This window comes from Sardina pilchardus, chromosome 4 (assembly GCF_963854185.1).
Source record: "Sardina pilchardus chromosome 4, fSarPil1.1, whole genome shotgun sequence".
In the NCBI taxonomy this organism is placed as follows: Eukaryota; Metazoa; Chordata; class Actinopteri; order Clupeiformes; family Clupeidae; genus Sardina; species Sardina pilchardus.
In genome coordinates, this window is record NC_084997.1 from 40,527,149 (window position 1) to 40,547,320 (window position 20,172).

At 43.4% G+C, this 20,172-nt stretch overlaps 1 protein-coding gene across 2 annotated transcripts in view; it reads left to right on the forward strand.

Moving 5' to 3' along the window:
• Positions 1-16,293, forward strand: part of cenpj (centromere protein J) — a 55,385-nt gene extending 39,092 nt beyond the window's left edge. The window contains exons 10-18 of one of the 2 annotated variants that reach the window (XM_062535509.1): positions 1,386-1,576; positions 1,637-1,721; positions 4,189-4,252; positions 9,082-9,218; positions 9,549-9,608; positions 9,752-9,889; positions 10,823-10,907; positions 12,465-12,585; positions 15,901-16,293. In XM_062535509.1, coding sequence (XP_062391493.1) covers positions 1,386-1,576; positions 1,637-1,721; positions 4,189-4,252; positions 9,082-9,218; positions 9,549-9,608; positions 9,752-9,889; positions 10,823-10,907; positions 12,465-12,585; positions 15,901-16,093 — 1,074 coding nt within the window. In that variant the 3' untranslated portion in view covers positions 16,094-16,293. Of the gene's footprint in view, positions 1-1,385; positions 1,722-4,188; positions 4,253-9,081; positions 9,219-9,548; positions 9,609-9,751; positions 9,890-10,822; positions 10,908-12,464; positions 12,586-15,900 lie in introns of both variants that reach the window. The other variant, XM_062535508.1, reaches the window with a different exon arrangement.
• Positions 16,294-20,172: the final 3,879 nt, after the last annotated feature.

The following is a 20,172-nucleotide window of genomic DNA, read 5'->3' on the forward strand; positions in this document are numbered from 1 at the left end:
CACACACACACACACACACACACACACACACACTCACACTCACACTCACACTCACACTCACACTCACACTCACACTCACACTCACACTCACACTCACACTCACACTCACACTCACACACACACACCACAGCACAGAGAGAGGAGCTGCAGGTACACACACACACACACACACACACACACACCACAGCACAGAGAGAGGAGCTGCAGGTACACACACACACAGATCCTTAAAAAGGCGAGACACTACAGGTGAATAGGGTAACATTTTTAAATAATAGGTATTACCATGAAACTTCCCCAGTTGATTACTTACACAAGTATGAGAAAAAAAATGTATTACAAGTTTTTGAAATGTGTATGTTTAATTATGCAAATTAGGCATTATCTCATTAAATATGCAGGATTTTGAATATATTTCTGGTATATAGATCTGAACATATGATAAAGCCAGGTGCAAAATTATTCTTTCATGTTGTTTACGAACAAGATTACAATAAAATTACAGAAGGATTTCAGGATATCTGCTTTCATTGCCTAGGAAATTCAAATATACTGTACATAGCCTTAAAAAAACGATTTTTGCCATGCTTTTTTGATTAAAATGTCACATAAATCGGGCCAGGAATGATGTATTAACAAATCCCTCTGTAAATATCTTCAGAATACTGTTAGGTGTATAATTGGAAAGTTTGGTGTACATAGGTGCTACAGAGGCTGAGAAGTATCTACCAGAAAATGACACAAAACCGCAAATAACTCGTTTTGAGAAAACAGCCTTGAAACACAGCCAATGAGATGTGTTCTCTGCTTAGACTCGTCTTTGAAGCGATGGGTTGCTAATACAAAGGAAATGTCCATATTCGGATTGCATAGCGTCATGTAGGAGAAATAGGGCTTTCCAACGGTGTCACACACAATTTGATTTGGGTCACGGTCGCGGGAGTACATGACACTTTAGAATGGGAACTTTTGGTGAAATTAGGAGAAATACATAGGCGCGAGTAGACAAAAGTCGTGAAATAAACACCTTAATGTGCAAATCGGACTTTGTTGTTGTAGGAGGGTGGTAGAATACATGCTAAGGTAGCAAACTAGCACAACATCTCGAAATAGACCAGAGGTCACAAAATCAATGTTTTCACCTGCCAGGTTTCGCCTTAAATAAAATATTTAGGTCTTAAAATGTATAAAATTTTGCTTATTTTCGAAGAGTGGCATTAAATTTCATCCAGCCATCTTTTGAACTGTGTTTCACTTGTCATTTGCACTTTGATGTCTTTATGTTCTTTGTGTACGTTATTTACAGCAGTGTTGTTGTAGTAAGATGGCTGTGTGTGTGTGTGTGTGTGTGTGTGTGCGTGCTGACGGCTCTGTCCTCTTCTCAGGTGCTGAAGCAGCAGTTGTGTGAGGTGCGGGAGGAGTGTGTGCGTAAGGAGCAGCGATGGAAGAGCACACACACGCGTCTGCAGCAGCAGATACACACTCTCACCGCACACAACCAGGAGCTGCAGCAGCAGATTCACACGCTGGAGAACCTCCGACTCTCACGCTGGAGATCACACACACACACACACACCTCCGCACAGAGAGAGGAGAGCAGAGCCACACACACACACACACACACACACCCCTCCACCTCCGCACAGAGAGAGGAGAGCAGAGCCGGGGGGAGGAAGAAGACCAAGGAGAAGGGAGATGAAGAAAGACCAGGCGGCGCACATGTACGTGTGTGTGTGTGTGTGTGTGTGTTTTAAAGCAATTCACTAGGCTGGGTGAACCCTGCCTGACCTGCCGGCGAATTTGGATTTCGCCCGGCAGCTCAGGCTGGAAACCTGCACATCTATCTCCTCTGTTCCCTGCCAGCACCTTTGGCTCCAATCACAAACTAGCTTATCCAAAAGATGCACCAGATTGTTGGTCTGATAGGTTGAAGGATTATCCAAGCGTACAGAGTCATGATTTGAACGATGCCAATAGAGCTCGACAGTCCCGCCCCTCCTCCGAGAGAGCACGCCTCTCATGCAATAGAAATAAAGCGCAGACTCCCCATACTAATGTTCAGTCTTAAAAGACTGAGCTTAGTATGGTGATAGCCAGGCTAGCAATTCACAACAATTCTAGGAGATTTGAAAGAAGGTAGAGTGCAGTAAGAATAAGTGCATCAACGAGTGCAGTTGTCCGAAGGAGGAGTGCAGCTGAGATGGTGATAGGAACATTTGGATGGACAAACAATATGTTTTTAAAGGATTTAATTCCCCATTTCACCATGCAAAAGGTAGTAAAACAAAATTCAAAATGAAGGCCCTTGAAATGTAGTAAAAGATTATAAATGTAATTTCACTTGGTAGTAAAAGAAATGTCACCACCTCTATATATGAGTTTCCATTGTTTGCGTAATATTTAGTTAAAAAGGGGAAAAAAAGAGAAATTCTATCTTAAAAATAAAGTATTAGATTCTTACAGGACCTCAACTGTGTAGCCGTCAGCGTTCAATGGTTGCCATAGCGACACCGCCAGGGACGTCATTGAAAGTGAAAGCAGTCATGTTGATGAATGTTTGATGCAAGTTCGACGTGTGTGGTGAACTATTTGTTTCTTAGCTGAAGTCATGAAACGGTAAAGGTCAAATTATTTATTTAAAAAGACGTAATTTATGACGTTGTTGTCATTTTTTTGGGTGGGCCACACCAGACATATGAATGAGGCATGTCAGTAGGCCCTATCAGTCTTATCATAGTATCTAATATTTAGGAAAGTGTCAGTCACATGACCTATTTGGTCAGCTGGTGGCACTAGACCAGGTTAGCAGTTTGAGCATGTGGATATCATCAGACGTATTATTTAACTAATATTTTGTAAATAAATTCCAAAAACTATTCTGTCTTTGGCAAGCTGGTGACGCTATGCCAGACAGGCATATTAGGTGTTGATGTCATACGCACCTAATCTGACCACTCTGATGAATCTGATTGTGATATCTACGAAATGCAGTTCGGATTGGAAATCCATATTTGAAATCTTAACCAGTGCATTGATATGGTGTACTGTAGAACTTGCACATGCATGCTGAATTCTGGGTATTAACATCTGACATACAGTATAAGACTAGCATGTGTTGTGAGGATGAGAATTGGGTCTGCTTTGTCAGTCCCCAGTTTAATCATAAACATGACTTTCTATTGCATGACAGGTTAATCTATGAAATGCACTTGTGATTGGTAATCCATATTTGACATCTTACCCAGTGTGTTGATGTAGTTTACTGTGAATCTTGCACATCTATACTGAATTTTTAATATTAATATGTGACAAAAAGAACTTCTGTTGTTTTTCTGTTGTTGCCTATTGTTTTCAAGAACTTACACATTTATTGCAACCAGCAAATCACATTCCGTCACAAACGTAGCCTAAAATCTCACTAGCAGCTTCTATTGTTCATAGTGAAGTTCTACCAGGATGATACAGGATGCACCGCTCTATAAAGTGGTACATCATTTGAGTTATGGCCCTGTTGGACTTATACATGATATTGCAGTGTTTGCAGTGAACTAGGTCACTTTTGAAATCAAAATGGTTAATTATGCCCATTCATAATCGGTTTAGACCTTTAGCATCTCGGCTTCTAGCATCATGCTTAAAAGTGACTAAGTTTTCCAGTAGTTTTCCCATTTAAAACTGGTCTCTTCTCAAGTTAGCAAGTGCAATAAGGCGGTAAGGCAATAATAACGGTAAAACGAAACATGGCGATTTTCAAGACGGATTTGATTGGATATTTAAGAGAAGAATCCACACACTTCAAGTCTTTGTGAAAAAATAGCTTTACTGATAGCAAGCTTTTGGTCGTTAGACCCGCTGTTTTCAGGTTCTCCTGCCAGATGCGTAGAGCACTATGGGCTGTTTCAGCTGGGCAGCTTCTCAATAGTTAATGCCAGATGCGTAGAGCACTATGGGCTGTTTCAGCTGGGCAGCTTCTCAATAGTTAATGCCACATGCGTAGATCACTATGGGCTGTTTCAGCTGGGCAGCTTCTCAATAGTTAATGCCAGATGCGTAGAGCACTATGGGCTGTTTCAGCTGGGCAGCTTCTCAATAGTTAATGTCAACCCGTCTTCACCTGTTTATGCGTCCACTGCATTAACCGGTTCAGAGTCCAAAGAGTAACAGCATTAACCGGTTGATGTGTTTCAGAGTCCAAAGAGTAACAGCAGAAGCTCAGATAACAGCAGCCCTGAAGGAAACAGACGAAACTCAGGTAGGGGCACATCCATACATGCACTGTGTTTTTAACTCATTCACTGCCATTGGCATCTTTAAACGTCAATTTAGACACATACGTTGACTGCCATTGACGTCTATAGACGTCAATCGCATTTTTCAATGGGGAGGGCTCATGGGTGGGCTTGGGAATGATCTGGCAGAGTTTCAGGCTTGTAAACAGACTGTACTAGCGATCCGAACCGCTAGATGGCAGCAGTGCCATTTGGATGATTAGTAGCTGCCTGCAGAGTGCACATGTAGAGACATACAACTAGCTAACACACTGAAGATCGACCACAGTGGATCTAGTTTGTATGCGGTGCAGAGAATAAATATGCTTACTTCTTACATCAAGGATGGAAAACATGTGAACGGTATGATCCATTTACATTGGATATTGCGATGACTAACAACAACTTTGCTAGTGCTAGCTTGCTAAGTCTACCATCCTGTTCAGAGTCTATAGCGACCATCAGAGTCCCTAGCAACCTTGACGAGATAACAGTGCAATCGTGGTTGACATACTACTGAAACGCTAACGTTAAAAAGTTGATTTTCACAAAAAGATCGTTTTCTCTCCATTTTTTGATCAAAAACAGGTGTTTTTAGCAAAACTAACCCATGTTCTACTGACTATTACTAAAGAACGGAAAACGATAGAAACAAACCGTTTTTTCCTGGTGAAAGAAGAGAGTCTACTCTTTCATTTGGTACCTTCAGTGTGTACATAGTCATAAAGCTCACCGTTCGGTGGATCTTGGATAAACAGTCAAAATGTTGTAAAACGTCTGGCAGTATGGAGTGAAAATGGCTGGCAGCCAATGAGTTAAGTGTCATAAACATCTACTTTTTTGTTTTTCAATTAAACTCATGGATGGTATTGTGTATCAGGGCTCTTTAGATCATTGAAATCAAGACACCTGTGATAATTAGCTTGCCAGCTAAGCCCAATGAAAGGAAAACTACTTAAAGGGATAGTTCGGGTTTTAAGACACGAAGTTATATGGGTTCCCTGTCAGCAACGTTGTGCATCAGCACTGACTTACCCCCCGACAGCGTCCTGTGAGCCGAGATCCAGCCGGTTTTTGATCGTTTTTGATGCCGGACTATTTTCTTCAGCAAGTTTCTGGGGTCACGAAAGTAAAGTGTTTTTCTTCTCAAAACCATATGCGTTCAACAGAGTGATATATTTGCACCACAAAAATGTTGTCCAGCTGTCAGTAGCGCGCAGTGATAGGAATCGCGAAAAATAAGTAAGTGATAACGAGGTTTGAATTTTTCCTGGACAACGTTTTTGTGGTGCAAATATATCACTCTTTTGAACGCATATGGTTTTGAGAAGAAAAACACTTTACTTTCGTGACCCCAGAAACTTGCCGGACTACTTTCTTCAGCATCAAAAACCGGCTGGATCTCGGCTCACAGGACGCTGTTGCGGGGTAAGTCAGTGCTGATGCACAACGTTGCTGACGGGGAACCCATATAACTTCGTGTCTTAAAACCCGAACTATCCCTTTAAAAAGGGTGTTCCACATTATTAAGCATGCCACAGGTTTCAAGCAATATGGGAAAGAAAAAGTTTCTCTGCTGCTGAAAAGCATGAAATAGTGCACTTCCTTGGACAAGGTTTGTAAACATTGGATATTTCCCAAAAAGTTATGCGTGCTCACCGTACTGTGAATACATTTTTCGCCGATTCAGAGCCAAGGCAGGTTTGTACAGACAAAGGCATAATAAGGAAAGTTGGGATATGATTGAAAAGAGGATGAAAGATTAATTCATACGATTTGCCATTGCTAAACAGCAAACAAGTGTTTGAAGCCACTGGTGCCTGGAGTCCTGCAAACTTCAAGGTGTAGGATCCTCAAGAAGTTTGCAAGTGTGCATAAACCTACTATCGGCCACTCCTAAACAATGCTCACAAGCAGATGCAGTGGGCTCAGAAATACAATTTTGAACAGTTTTGTTTACGGATGAGTGCAGTGCAAGCCTAGATGGTCCAGATGGATGGAGTAATGGATGCTTGGTGAATGACTACCATGTCCCAACAAGGCTGAGACGTCAGCAATGAGGTGGGGGAGTCATATTTTGGTCCGAAATTATGAGGAGAGAGCTGGTAGGCCACTGTAGGGTCCCTATGTGAAGATGACCTCAGCAAAGTGTGAAGAGTTTCTGACTGACCACTTTCTTCCGTGGTACAAAAAGATGAAAGGTGCCTTCCATAGCAATATCATCTTTATGCATGACAACACACCATCTCATGCTGCAAAGAATACCTCTGGATCATGTGCAGCTCTGGGCAGAAACTCATGGTGTGGCCCCCATCTTCCTGTGACCTCAACCAGGGGCCTGTTGCACAAAAGCAGAATTAAGACATCCGGGATAAGTTACTGAGCTGCGCTCAATGAATCCATAACAAGAGCATACAGGCTAAACTGGTTGCACAAAGACCAATCCAGGATGAGCAGACACGTATTCATAAAGCCAAGTGTAAGTTATTCGGTATGTGTGCGCGTTCTCGTTTCTCCCCCAAACAACTCATGGTTGGAATAAAAAAGACGCGATCGTAGTCACTCAATTATAGAGTTTCTGAGTAGAAAGTTTTTATCCGTTTGTTAGCAGCCAGGTAGAAGCAAAGATCATTAAGGCCGGAGCAAGATACTTCATGTGAAGCCACTTCCTGGAACCTGAATCGCAAGAGGGGTGGGGTCAAAATCCCCCTTTATGCAGAGCAGAGGCAGCAACTGTTCCATTGAAGTCTATGGACATAGATCAGAATTTCATGTATATGCTAAGATCTTGGTTCTCTAGAGTTAGGAATGTGAATTGAGTTGTGGGCACGATTTCATGACCCTCAACCCCTTCTGACCACTTCAGGTAAATTTTTAGCATTTTTGAGCATTCCAGTCTGGAGAAAATCGACTTTATATCAGGTGTGCCCCTCTTGTTTATACTGCTGATGTTGGCCGGTTGCTACGTACGCCATACCTTGCAACACAAAGGCCCACCACACACTGCCTACACCTGTATTTTGTCTGACTATGGCCTTTAGATCTGCCACTTTGTGTTTTTTTTCTGTGAGGTTTTTTTTTGTTTTGTTTTCTTTAGTTGACAGACATACACATCACAAGGACATGAACACACAAAAAGAACACACATTGTGCCATACTACATGGTCAGGGAAATAGTAAATCAATAGTGTAAATAATAAATGGCAAGATATGATGGGAAATGCAAATTTCTGTGGCAGGCTTTTTGCTGTAAACATAATGAATCCCTATTCATCCAGGTGACACTTCTTGTAGTGTTTCATGGTACTTCTCATTGGAAGGCATGACATAAGGCATGGCTCCGTCTTGTCATTCTCGTTGCGACTCCCTACACTGCCTCTACGTTTCCCCTAGCTCTCCTATGGACACTTCGACCTCGTCTAACACATCTATTGATATTAGACAATGGCTCCACTACGTTACCGTCCTCGCGATTATGGAGAGGCACAGCTGTCACTGTCGAGGGAGCATATGGCTAGCGCGTGCCCCGACTCCACTTTCGTTCTCCACACACAACTAACACGTCTGATGAGGGTCTGCTAACTGTTTCATGACAGGCCTACTTCTCATTGCAAGGCATACCATAAAAACCCACCCCACACTGCCTACACCTGTAGCCTATTTTGTCTGACGACAGCCTGTAGGTCTGCCACGCGCGCCTCCAGAGTGGAGTGAATCAGCATGTCTCTGTCCATTCGCATTCTCGTTACGACTCCCCACACTGCTGCTATGTTGCCCCACAGCTCTCATATGGACACTTCGACCTCCATACCAACATACCCATTAGTATTGGACAAAGGCTCCCACGTTACCGTGCTCGCAATTATGGAGAGGCACACGGAAGACGAAGGAGCAAAATGGCTAGCGCGATAAAAAAAGGCAGAGAACTTTCGTTCTCCACACAACTAACACGTCTGATGAGGGTCTGCTAACTTCCCTATGAACACCTCCCGTGAAATACTGTTCCTAACTCTGACATTGGGCAAAAAGATCCACGTTTGTGCTTGGTGTAGGACTTATCTTTACGTTGTCCAGCTGCAGCATTGCTTGCTAGGCAGAGACGCGTGTGAATAAACGAATCCCCGTCAGCCAGATAGCCAGATATTTCACTTCAAAATCAGTGAACAGAAGACCCAACACTTCATTCCTGGTAAACTTTTTTGATGTGTTTAGACGATAATCTAATGCTATTACTCGTTTACGTTCACAATACTGCTCTGGCACAATGGCTCACAGCAAACTAGCTCAGCTGATATTTCGCACTGATTTAAAGTGCCCTTCCTCGAATATTAAATATAGAAGCATGACGTAACTCTGAGTCGGGACGTAGTATGACATGTCTGCCAACTATTGGCAGGGAGTTTGAACGAAATTTGACACCCTATTTGACCAACTCGGCCGTTTTATCCAGTACCGCAGCTTGTCGAGTTAACTCGACGGTGGTGCTTAGAGGGTTAACATGTAACTTGGCCTGCTAAGATGTTTTTGATTGAAATAACTTTTGATTTCATTAATATCACCACATAATGCTGCAAATTCAACAAATGACAATTTATAGTTCTTTACAACCTATAAAATGTCTTGAAACTCTGCTGTGCATAATAATTTGGAACAGTGCATTTTGAGTTGATTATTTTATTTTACCATTGGGAGGTTTGTTCAATAAAATTCTAATTATACTGTAACGTATGATGAAAATTATACTGACTGTCATTTGCATCAACACACACACACACATTCACTCGGCTCGGCTCGGCTGTTTGCTGTCCTGCAGGAAGTCCCACATCTGGTGTTGAAGTGACGCATACTGGGCATGTCCGCGATGATGTCACACATACTGGGCATGTCCGTGATGATGTCACGCATACTGGGCATGTCTGTGATGATGTCACGCATGCTGAACTAAGTGCAGTGAGTTTCTTTCTACTCCTCTCCCCTCTCCTCTCCTCCTCCCCTCCCCCACAGCACTCTCTTCACGCCCCCTCTCCTGTCCTTTTCTCTCCTCACTCCTCTCCTCCCCTCTCTCCACCTCTCCTCTGTCCACCTCATTTCCTCTCCTCTATCCCCTCTCCTCTCAGCTTCTCCTCTCCTCCTCTCCTCTTTGTCTTTCGTCTCCTCTCCGCCTCTCCTCCCCTCTCCTCTTCATCAATATTTATTCAGATGTATTTCAGTCTTGACACCCTAATTGTTAATGCAGGTGTGTTTGTGTTTGTGTGTGTGTGTGTGTGTGTGTTGTAAAAGGTGCCTGCAGTGCAACTTGCTAGCCAGCAGGAGGACGAGATCACACACCCAGATGGAAAGGTATGCTAATAGATTTAACATAGTTATTAAATTAGTTTTGACTCTCCACTTTACCCTACATTGAAAGTCTAATATAATATTGTGTGTGTGTGTGTGTGTGTGTGTGTGTGTGTGTGTGTGTGTGTGTGTGTGTGTGTGTGTAGGTAGAGCGAGTGTTTACAGATGGCAGCAGGTTGCTGGTCTTTCCTAACGGAACACAGAAGCTGCTGTCTACTGACGGTTCAGCCAAAGTCACTTTCTTCAACGGAGACATCAAGGAGGTCTGCCCAGACCACAGAGTAGTGAGTATCCTGCCCAGACCACAGAGTAGTGAGTATCCTGCCCAGACCACAGAGTAGTGAATATCCTGCCCAGACCACAGAGTAGTGAATATCCTGCCCAGACCACAGAGTAGTGAGTATCCTGCACAGAGTAGTGAGTATCCTGCCCAGACCACAGAGTAGTGAGTATCCTGCCCAGACCACAGAGTAGTGAGTATCCTGCCCAGACCACAGAGTAGTGAGTATCCTGCCCAGACTACAGAGTAGTGAGTATCCTGCACAGAGTAGTGCATATCCTGCCCAGACCACAGAGTAGTGAGTATCCTGCCCAGACCACAGAGTAGTGAGTATCCTGCCCAGACCACAGAGTAGTGAATATCCTGCCCAGACCACAGAGTAGTGAGTATCCTGCCCAGACTACAGAGTAGTGAGTATCCTGCCCAGAGTAGTGAATATCCTGCCCAGACCACAGAGTAGTGAGTATCCTGCCCAGACTACAGAGTAGTGAGTATCCTGCCCAGACTACAGACCACAGAATAGTGAGTATCCTGCCCAGACCACAGAGTAGTGAGTATCCTGCCCAGACTACAGAGTAGTGAGTATCCTGCCCAGACTACAGACCACAGAATAGTGAGTATCCTGCCCAGACCACAGAGTAGTGAGTATCCTGCCCAGACCACAGAGTAGTGAGTATCCTGCCCAGAGTAGTGAGTATCCTGCCCAGAGTAGTGAGTATCCTGCACAGACAGTTTAGTGAGTATCTCCTCTTATCTCCTCCCCTTTCCTCTATCCCCCTCTCTTCTCCTCTATCCCCCTCTCCTCTATCCCCCTCTCTTCTCCTCTATCCCCCTCTCCTCTATCCCCCTCTCCTTTTAGTTAACATTTTGAGACCCACCTATGTGTGTGTGTGTATATATGAAACCTTATAATGTGGTATATGAAATGTGCCCCCAGGTGTACTTTTTTGCAGATGCACAGACAACACACACAACCTTCCCCGACGGCACCGAGCTGCTGCAGTTCCCCAACAGTCAGACAGGTCAGCAGCTGTGTGTGTGTGTGTGTGTGTGTGTGTGTGTGTGTGTGTGTGTGTGTGTGTGTGTCTCCTAACGTTCAGACAGGTAAGCAGCTGTGTGTTTGTTTGTTTGTTTGTTTTGGACAATAGGTTATATGCACGGAAGGCAAAAAAAATCCCATTTGTAATTTTAATGACCAGGTTGCATCTCTACAGTTTACATTTATTGCAAAACAAACATTTTAATTAATAACCCAGGCTAACGATTTTTGAGTTTATTGATCAGTCGTTGGGAATTAAATCCTCAAAGTAAACTGTAAACAGTGCTGCTTTAAATCTGTCTCTAACATGCAACTCATCACCATTGATTCATTATTAACAAGGTTGCCGCCGCCTTCGCATGAATATGGACGTTAATTCTCAGAATACTTTTAACTAGCCGACCGCTACACTGAAAATCCGTCGGTGCAAAACTCGTTCGCAAACTCTAAAAACTTTTTCCCACACAGTGACAAAACGGATTTGAAGATGTATACACCATTTTTACAGATACAAATTCTTTTTACATGTACACAAATAATTTTGGAGGTCCGGGGCCTTTTCAAGCACTTTGAGGCAGTCAGCTATACCTAAGTTTTCATCTAACTAAAAACATCTATGCAAAAGTGGCACATATGGTTATATTCTAGAGGTCCTCCACAACAATTATATGAGAGTAAAGTGGATGTAATACAATTACTTTTTATTATAATTCAGTGTAAACAGAACTATTAAAAAACGATTTTCAAAGGTAAAAAAGACACTATAAATATATCGAGCTAAGACTTTTGAAGTTTGAACCTTGAAAGTAATGGTGTTGGCTCCATATAAGTAAAAAGAACATTCAAAAATGTTATGTAGTTTTACTTCAAATTGGAAAAAGTCAGACTAAATGGGTCACTTACTGAGTGTCTCTTTCAAATGCAAATTAAGTTGAATGGGCTTTTTGAATTGGCCTGCTGTAGGTGAGAGGACTGAAATCGTTTCTTTTATCGTTTTTGCAAAATACCATTGGTACATTCTCTTTTGAAGCATATATTTGGAAACTAGTTGATTAAAGGGTTCTAATGGTGTCACTTGCATATGTAACCATGTCTTTGGTATTGGAGTGAATATGTAACCATGTCTTAAGTATTGGAGTGAATATGTAACCATGTCTTAAGTATTGGAGTGAATATGTAACCATGTCTTCGGTATTGGAGTGAATATGTAAGGAGTTGATGTGTTAGGGTTAGGGTTAGTTATATGTAAGGAGTTGATGTGTTAGGGTTAGTTAGTTATATGTAAGGAGTTGATGTGTTAGGGTTAGTTATATGTAAGGAGCACAATGTAACAGAAGAAGCAACAACACCGTTAACGCTCCACCGGAAACAAATGAGGCTTTTGTCCATATAGCCAATTAAGTGTGTGTGTGAGAGAGAGAGAGAGAGAGAATGTGTGCGTATGCATGGGGAACAGGTATTTGGTAAGGAAACAGGTTCTCGTTAATATGGTATTGTATTGCATGTCATATGTGTGTGTGTATGTATGTTTGAATTTTAGAGAAACTGTACCCGGACGGGAGAAAAGAGATTGTGTTTCCTGATCAGACCATGAAGACACTTTACCCTGACGGCAGGGAGGAGAGTGTCCTACCAGACGGCACCATAATCCGCCTCAATACGTGAGTGTGTGTGTGAGTTTGTGCAAACTTGTGTGTGTGTGTGCACGCTTGTTTGAGTGTGTGTGAGATTGAGTGTGTGCACGCTTGTTTGTGTGTGTAGACAGAGGGATGTGCAAGAGGTGGTGTTGGTGTGTGTGTGTTTAGGCAGAGGGACGTGTGAGAGGTGGTGTTTGTGTGTAATGTGTGTGTGTGTGTTTGTGATGTGTGTGTGTTTGTAATGTGTGTGTGTGTGTGTGTGTGTGTGTGTGTGTGTGTGTGTGTGTGTGTAGGCAGAGGGGCGTGCGAGAGGTGGTGTTTGTTTTTAATGTGTGTGTGTGTGTAGGCAGAGGGACGTGTGAGAGGTGGTGTTTGTGTGTAATGTGTGTGTGTGTGTGTGTGTGTGTGTGTGTGTGTGTGTGTGTGTGTGTGTGTGTGTGTAATGTGTGTGTGTGTGTGTGTGTGTGTGTGTAATGTGTGTGTAGGCAGAGGGACGTGCGAGAGGTGGTGTTTGTTTCTAATGTGTGTGTGTGTGTGTGTGTGTGTGTGTGTGTGTGTGTGTGTGTGTGTGTGTGTGTGTGTGTAATGTGTGTGTAGGCAGAGGGACGTGCGAGTCAGGGTTTCCCGCATCCCTTTCCTGCTAAGGCGGCCGCCTTAACAACACAGGGCTGCCACCTTAACTGGCGTCTTCAATAAATAAATAAATAAATATATTCTGTATAGTGATATTCGCCGTATTACTCTGTCATGTTTTCTCCGTCATTCCAAACCGTAGCCGCTAGTCTCCCTTCTCTGTAGAACGCATAAAAAAAAGAAACTTTTTCAAATTGAGTTGGCCTATGCGCACAGGCGATCGACGTGCTCATTTAGCATGAGTATTTGATATCAGGTGCCACTGCCACGCATATCTCAGAGTGACTGCGAACACAAATAGCCTAAACCTAGCTAGATTTGACGACTCTCACAGGAATGGTTCTCCGTTGAATCTACCAAATGTGTGGGACGCACGTTTCCGTTTCGTAGAAATAATTCCTGAATGTTTTTGTTCAGAGCTGAACATGCAACTGTATTTGACAAATGACAGATTTGGTTGCTAGTGACAAAATATTAGCGTTCAATGCGGTACGATCTCGCTAATTATGTTTTAAAAAGCATTAAAAACGTTCCGGCTCTCTTAGGCTATATGAGCAACAGGCACGCACAATACAGCTTCAATCAAAGAATTGCAGCTTTAGGCTACTAAATCACAATTCACTAACTTTACCATACAGTCGCAATGTTACATTTTCATACAGTTTCAGCTTTATTTCATGGTATATTCTAAAATATCCACCATTACAAATATTCTTGGTTTTAATAGAATATTATAATATTGACTGGCTTTAAAATATATCCTATGCTATGTGCTATGCTGAGCAGTGCAAAGGTTTTGAAAGATACAAAAGGCCCTGTATTGGAGTTGTAAACTTACACTTTTAAGGCGAGACACGGCAGGTGAAAACATCGTTTTTGTGACCTCCGGTCAATTTCAATATTTTGTGCTAGTTTGCTACCTTAGCATGTATTCTACCACCCTACTACAATAATAAAGTCCGATTTGCACATTTAGGTGTTTATTTCATGACATTTTGTCTACTCGCACCTATATATTTCTCCTAATTTTACCAAAGGTTCCCATTCTAAAGTGTCATGTACTACCGCGACCGTGATCCAAATCACATCGTGTGTGATACCGTTTGAAAGCCCTTTTCCTCCTGAATGACGCTATGCAATCCAAATATGGACATTTCCTTTGTATTAGCAACCAATCGCAAAAGTTCAAAGGCGAGTCTAGGCTTAGAACGCATCCCATTGGCTGTGTTTCAAGGCTGTTTTCTCAAAACGAGTTTCTTCTCCCACTCTGAGAACATAATCTCCACTTCTGAAGCACTTACATGCACCAAACTTTCCAGTTTTATGCTAAACTATATTTACAAGACTTTTACAGAGGGGTTTGTTGAAATATTATTCCTAACCTGATATATATGACATTTTATGCTTAAAAACATGGCAAAAAACGATTTTTCAAGGCTATTGACACTATATGCTGATTTACAAGACAACAGAAGTAGATATCCATAAATCCCTCTGTAATTTTTCTCCCATGTAATATATTAACACAATGAAAAAAGAATTTTGAACCTGGCTTTATCCAAAACTCAGATTATGTATTTTGAAATATATGCAAATTAGCGCATATTTAATGAGATAATGCCTAATTTGCATATTTAAACATTAAATTACAAAAAACTTGTAATACATTTTTTTCTTATGTTGATGTAAGTAATCAACTGGGGAAGTTTCATAGTGATATCTGCTAGTTAAAAAAAATACCCTATTCACCTGTAGTGTCTCGCCTTAAGGTATAATATTGTCTAAATTGTGTTGATGATGTTTAATTGGTTGCTGATACAATTAAATCTGATACAATGAATGTGAAATCCAGGTATATTGCTGTCATTAGTGTCAAAATTCAACATTTTCAACATTAATGAAATGCTGACAGCCTGCTAAATTTTTACTTCAGCTGACTTCCTGGTCTTAAAGTAGGCCTAAATCAGATAAGAAGTTATTTAGACAAGTGTGTGCTAGACTGCTCCTGTAGCCAACAATCCCCTCTCTACCCTTTGGGAATTGAACTGTTATATAATCCTTGGTGATGTAAATGATGAAAACCCCTTTCTTTGGTTGGTCTTGATGCGGCCTTGACTCCTTTAAGACTTGGTCTCAACTCAGGCTTGCTTCCTAAAAGACTCGGTCTTTGTGACTCGGTCTCGGCTGCAGTTAAACCAACGGTCTCGACCCCCCCCCCCCCCCCCATCGTAGGGCAGTGGCGACGATGTGGCAGGGCGACGCCCCCTTCCCCTGGGCAGACACCACCTTAACTAACACATTTTCTGGGGGAAACCCTGCGATAGGTGGTGTTTGTGTTTAATGTGTGTGTGTGTGTGTGTGTGTGTGTGTGTGTGTAATGTGTGTGTAGGCAGAGGGACGTACGAGAGGTGGTGTTTGTGTGTAATGTGTGTGTGTGTGTGTGTGTGTGTGTGTGTGTGTAATGTGTGTGTAGGCAGAGGGACGTACGAGAGGTGGTGTTTGTGTGTAATGTGTGTGTGTGTGTGTGTAATGTGTGTGTGTGTGTGTGTAATGTGTGTGTAGGCAGAGGGACGTGTGAGAGGTGGTGTTTGTGTGTAATGTGTGTGTGTGTGTGTGTAATGTGTGTGTAGGGGCGTGAGAGAGGTGGTGTTTGTGTGTAATGTGTGTGTAATGTGTAATGTGTGTGTGTAATGTGTGTGTGTGTAGGGGCGTGCGAGAGGTGGTGTTTGTGAGCGGTGAACGAGAGGAGCACGCAGCGGAATGGCGTCGCCGTATCTATGGAGACGGAACGGTGAAGACCGTCTACACGGACGGGCGGCAGGAGACGCACTACGCCAGCGGCCGCCTGCGCATCAAGGACCCGCAGGGACGCGTCGTCATGGATACACACACACCCTGACGTGTTCCACACACAGCCGCTGAAAATCAGCTACTGAGATGTCATGTTTGGAATGAAGACATCTCTTAGTGTGTGTGATGATGTCATGTTTGGAATGAAGACATTTCTTAGTGTGTGTGATGATCTTGTGTTTATATTTATATTTGTGTGTGTGTGTGTGTGTGTCTGCTATTTATTTTGCCTTCAACATGTTGATTGTTTTGTTAATAAATGGTGTCCTTAGTATTACACATTTAAAGGCCTCCTGTGAGAATGGAGTGTGTAGCCTCTTTAACGTGTTTATGTGTTATAAGAGCAGGAATAGAGCAGGCACAGAGCAGGCAGGAATAGAACAGGAAGGAATAGAGCAGGAATAGAACAGGAATAGAGCAGGAATAGAACAGGAATAGAGCAGGAATAGAGCAGGCAGGAATAGAGCAGGCAGGAATTGAGAGTGAGGAGTAGTTGTCATGGTTTTTTGGCCCCGCCCCCAACGCCATTTTGAACGTCAAGCCTCAAGCGGCTGTCACCAGTGCTGTCACCGCAATAGAGAAGCACAACGAAGGTTTTTTTTTTTTTTTTACTTTGTATTTCGCAATGCCTACAACATGCTGCGTGAAAAACTGCTACAGCAGGTCGAACGATCAACAGGGGAACAAGACTGGAGTCTTGTAACGGAGGTTTGAGGAATGTATTTTTCAAATGTGTGAACTTTATACTTTTTGAGATATTTACGATAAAAGAGTTCAAAAATCCCATAGAGTTAACAGTGAGACGCTTTGGCGGCAAATATGTATTGCTACGTAGTGCTCATTAAGCTGTACAGCTGTAACAAGATCCTGACCTTCATATCCTCCGCCCCGCTTTAAACTTTCCTGGCTGTAACATAGTGACTAGAAGAAGCAATCTAACGTTGAAACCATGCCACAGAACGTTATCGTCTTGTCTCCTGTAGCAGTCAGTAACAGTAGTTCGTACAGTGCTCCTTGCCATAGGGAAACGTTCGTTCGTCCGTAACAGTAGTTCGTACAGTTAACCTTTTACGATAAAATGCAAATAATTATTTCCAGGTCAGTAAGAACTCTAAGTACCTTCGACAACCTTGTCTTGTCCTCTTTCATCTCCGACCGAGTCAACTGATCAACATTCAACACGAACTCCACAAACCCAGTAAGTATACCGACATGCACAACATATTTGTCAATACCGAAGGAATATTTCAAAATGGCGTCGGGGGCGGGTTTAACCTTTGAAGTGGGGGAAGATTTTAAACAAATATTGTGAAAATATGAGGTAAAATGTACAAGTGTAATGTACCGAAAAACTATGTAGACATGTTGAAAAAAATATTTGGTTTGAATATAGATTGTTAGTGTAACATTAGCGGACATTTTATCATTTTATTTCATGATGTAATTTGCAACATTAAAATATGCCGGGAAAATGGAGGGACATTAAAAAAAAACCAAAGCGCGCGTTAACGTTATCGCTAGATATCAGATATGCAGTAGTCATGCAGAATGAATTCGCCATTGACATGAGTAAATATGAAGGTCAGATCGTAATTACATAATTTAGAATCGAGTAATGTTTTTGGATTCGTAGATTTATATAATTAATAGCAATGAAGTTTACACTTAGCAATCAGTGCAAGCTAGACACTTCTGCACGGCGAGGCAGGAGGTTGTCGACGCACAAGGTAAGTAAAGCATTTAAGCACACATTGTTGGTAACGTTAGCAAGGTCGAAGAGTCGTGTAAGGTTTTGGGATCGTATGTTTATACAGTATAATGAATCGTTTTGAGGCTTACACTTAGCAATCAGTGCAAGCTAGACACTTCTGCACGGTGAGGCAGGAGGTCGACGCACAAGGTAAACGTTGTTGGTAACAACGCCAGACATAGATTTCAGCACAACAATATATTTGTAAGCAACACATAGTGAATTAAGTGCCATTTCAATATTTTATTTGTGTAAGATCAGAGTCCAATGAAATGGTTAGACTGAATTCGAGTTATTAATATTGTGCACACACAGCGTAAAATGGCACTGACCGCCGTGGGGATTTTATTCAAATAATTACTAGATGGCTCCTTTTTTACCCAGTAGGTGGCAGTCCAGGACAAGAAATAACAGAACCGTATATACACAGCTCTGCTATGTCCTATCCTGGACTGCCACCTACTGGATAAAAAAGGCACCCACCTAGTAGTTATGTGAATAAAATCCCCTCTGTGTTCAATGAAAACCTAGTTAACACATGAATCCAACAAACCACATAACCAATAAAAATAATGTTTTTGTAGCACCACTTTCCAACAACATAATCACTGCCCATGAAATAATAATTTAGTTTTAATATATTTGCTGTATGATTTTTTTTTTTCCTTTCTCAGAAAAAATGCCTAAATATACTGATGCTGCCATGGCAAAGGCCCTGCAGGAATTGGAGGGGGGCGGGAGCCTCCGCAAGGTGGCTGCCCACCACAGCATCCCCCCACACCACCCTGCAGCACAGGAGGCGTGGGCGGCATGGGCATGGGCACGGGCACGGCGTTCCCCACCCTTACCGGGCCCTCATGCCAGGGGAGGAGGAGGCATTGGTGGGCTAAATGTTTTGGATGGTGGTCCACGGGTTTCCCATTACCCTTGTTATTGGCCACTGAGATTTGTAAGACGTCTGGACGGACATCACCCATAATGAACATGGAGAAGGGCCTGAGCAAGATGTGGTGGACTCGCTTCAAGTCCTCATAACAGTCCATTAACAATGTTAAATAATAAACAGGATAAATATTTGAAATACTCCTGGCATATGCTCTGGCATCTTCAATTTACATTAGAAACACTTCCACAGGTAGCCTTTGTGTACATATCCATGGTAAGCAAAATATTATCCAGACAGCTTGGAGGACTTGCAAGAATGATGTAACAACATACAACAGGCAACCTGCCACTGTGGCCTCGCGGAGGCCTGATCCCCTTGATAGGGAGAGGGTCCATGGGGCCATCTGCCAGGCCCTGTACCAGCAGCATGGGTTCAACTGCGACGAGACGGGCTTTGGAGACAAGGGGCCACTCCAGGCAACGTGTCCTCTGTCGCAAGGGACAGAGGCACGTGTACGTGTGACCACGTCACTGTCCACTGCTGCGTGAACGCTGCTGGGGAGAGCATCCCCCTGTTCGTCATCTTCCTCAGCACAGCCTACAGCCTGGAGGGGCCAACCAACGCACTCTACGGCGTGTCGGAGAGAGGCTACATGGACAGTGACTTGTTCCTGAAGTGGCTGGGGCACTGTACGCCCTCTACCATCAAGAGCGGGTTCCGATCTACAGGCCCGTTCCCGCTTGACAGGACAATTCATTGAGTTAACATATTTTTCTAAACACCTACTAACAGCTCGTCAAAGGCCTCTGGAAACCACACCACCGTCATCCGGATACGGATGAGGACCCGGAGGACCTCACTGACGTCGCTGACGTCTCCACCGCTGTCGCCGCTGCCTACGCGTCTTCTCCCACCACCTCCGCCGCCGCCCACATGGGAACCGTCACCGCCACTGTAGCCTCCTCCACCTTGGGGAACCACTGCCTCCTCCTCCTCGGCCACCTCCACCACCACTGTAGCCACCACCACCACCCCTGCTGCCACCACCCCCGCTGCCACCACCGCTGCTGCCACCACCACCACCACCACCACCACTGCAGCCACCACGACCACCGCTGCTGCCACCACCACCGCTGCCACCACCACCGCTGCAGCCACCACGACCACCGCTGCAGCCACCACGACTAGGGATGCACCGATCCGATATTTGGATCGGATATCGGCCCCGATATGAACAAAATAGCTGGATCGGGGATCGGAAAAAATGAGCCGATCCATGGGCCGATCCGAATTTAATACAGTCTCAAAAAAAGGCTGAGCCATGACGCGCAACCAGCCATTAACGCCGCTGTAGTGCAGCTCACTGCTGCGGGTTAGAGTGTGCCTCACCTCACTGTGCTCTAAGTGTCTAAATTCATGGATGGGATAAATAGGCTATACCAAATTTATGTCATAGGATCAAAAGAATATCTATACTAACCACCATTTGTCA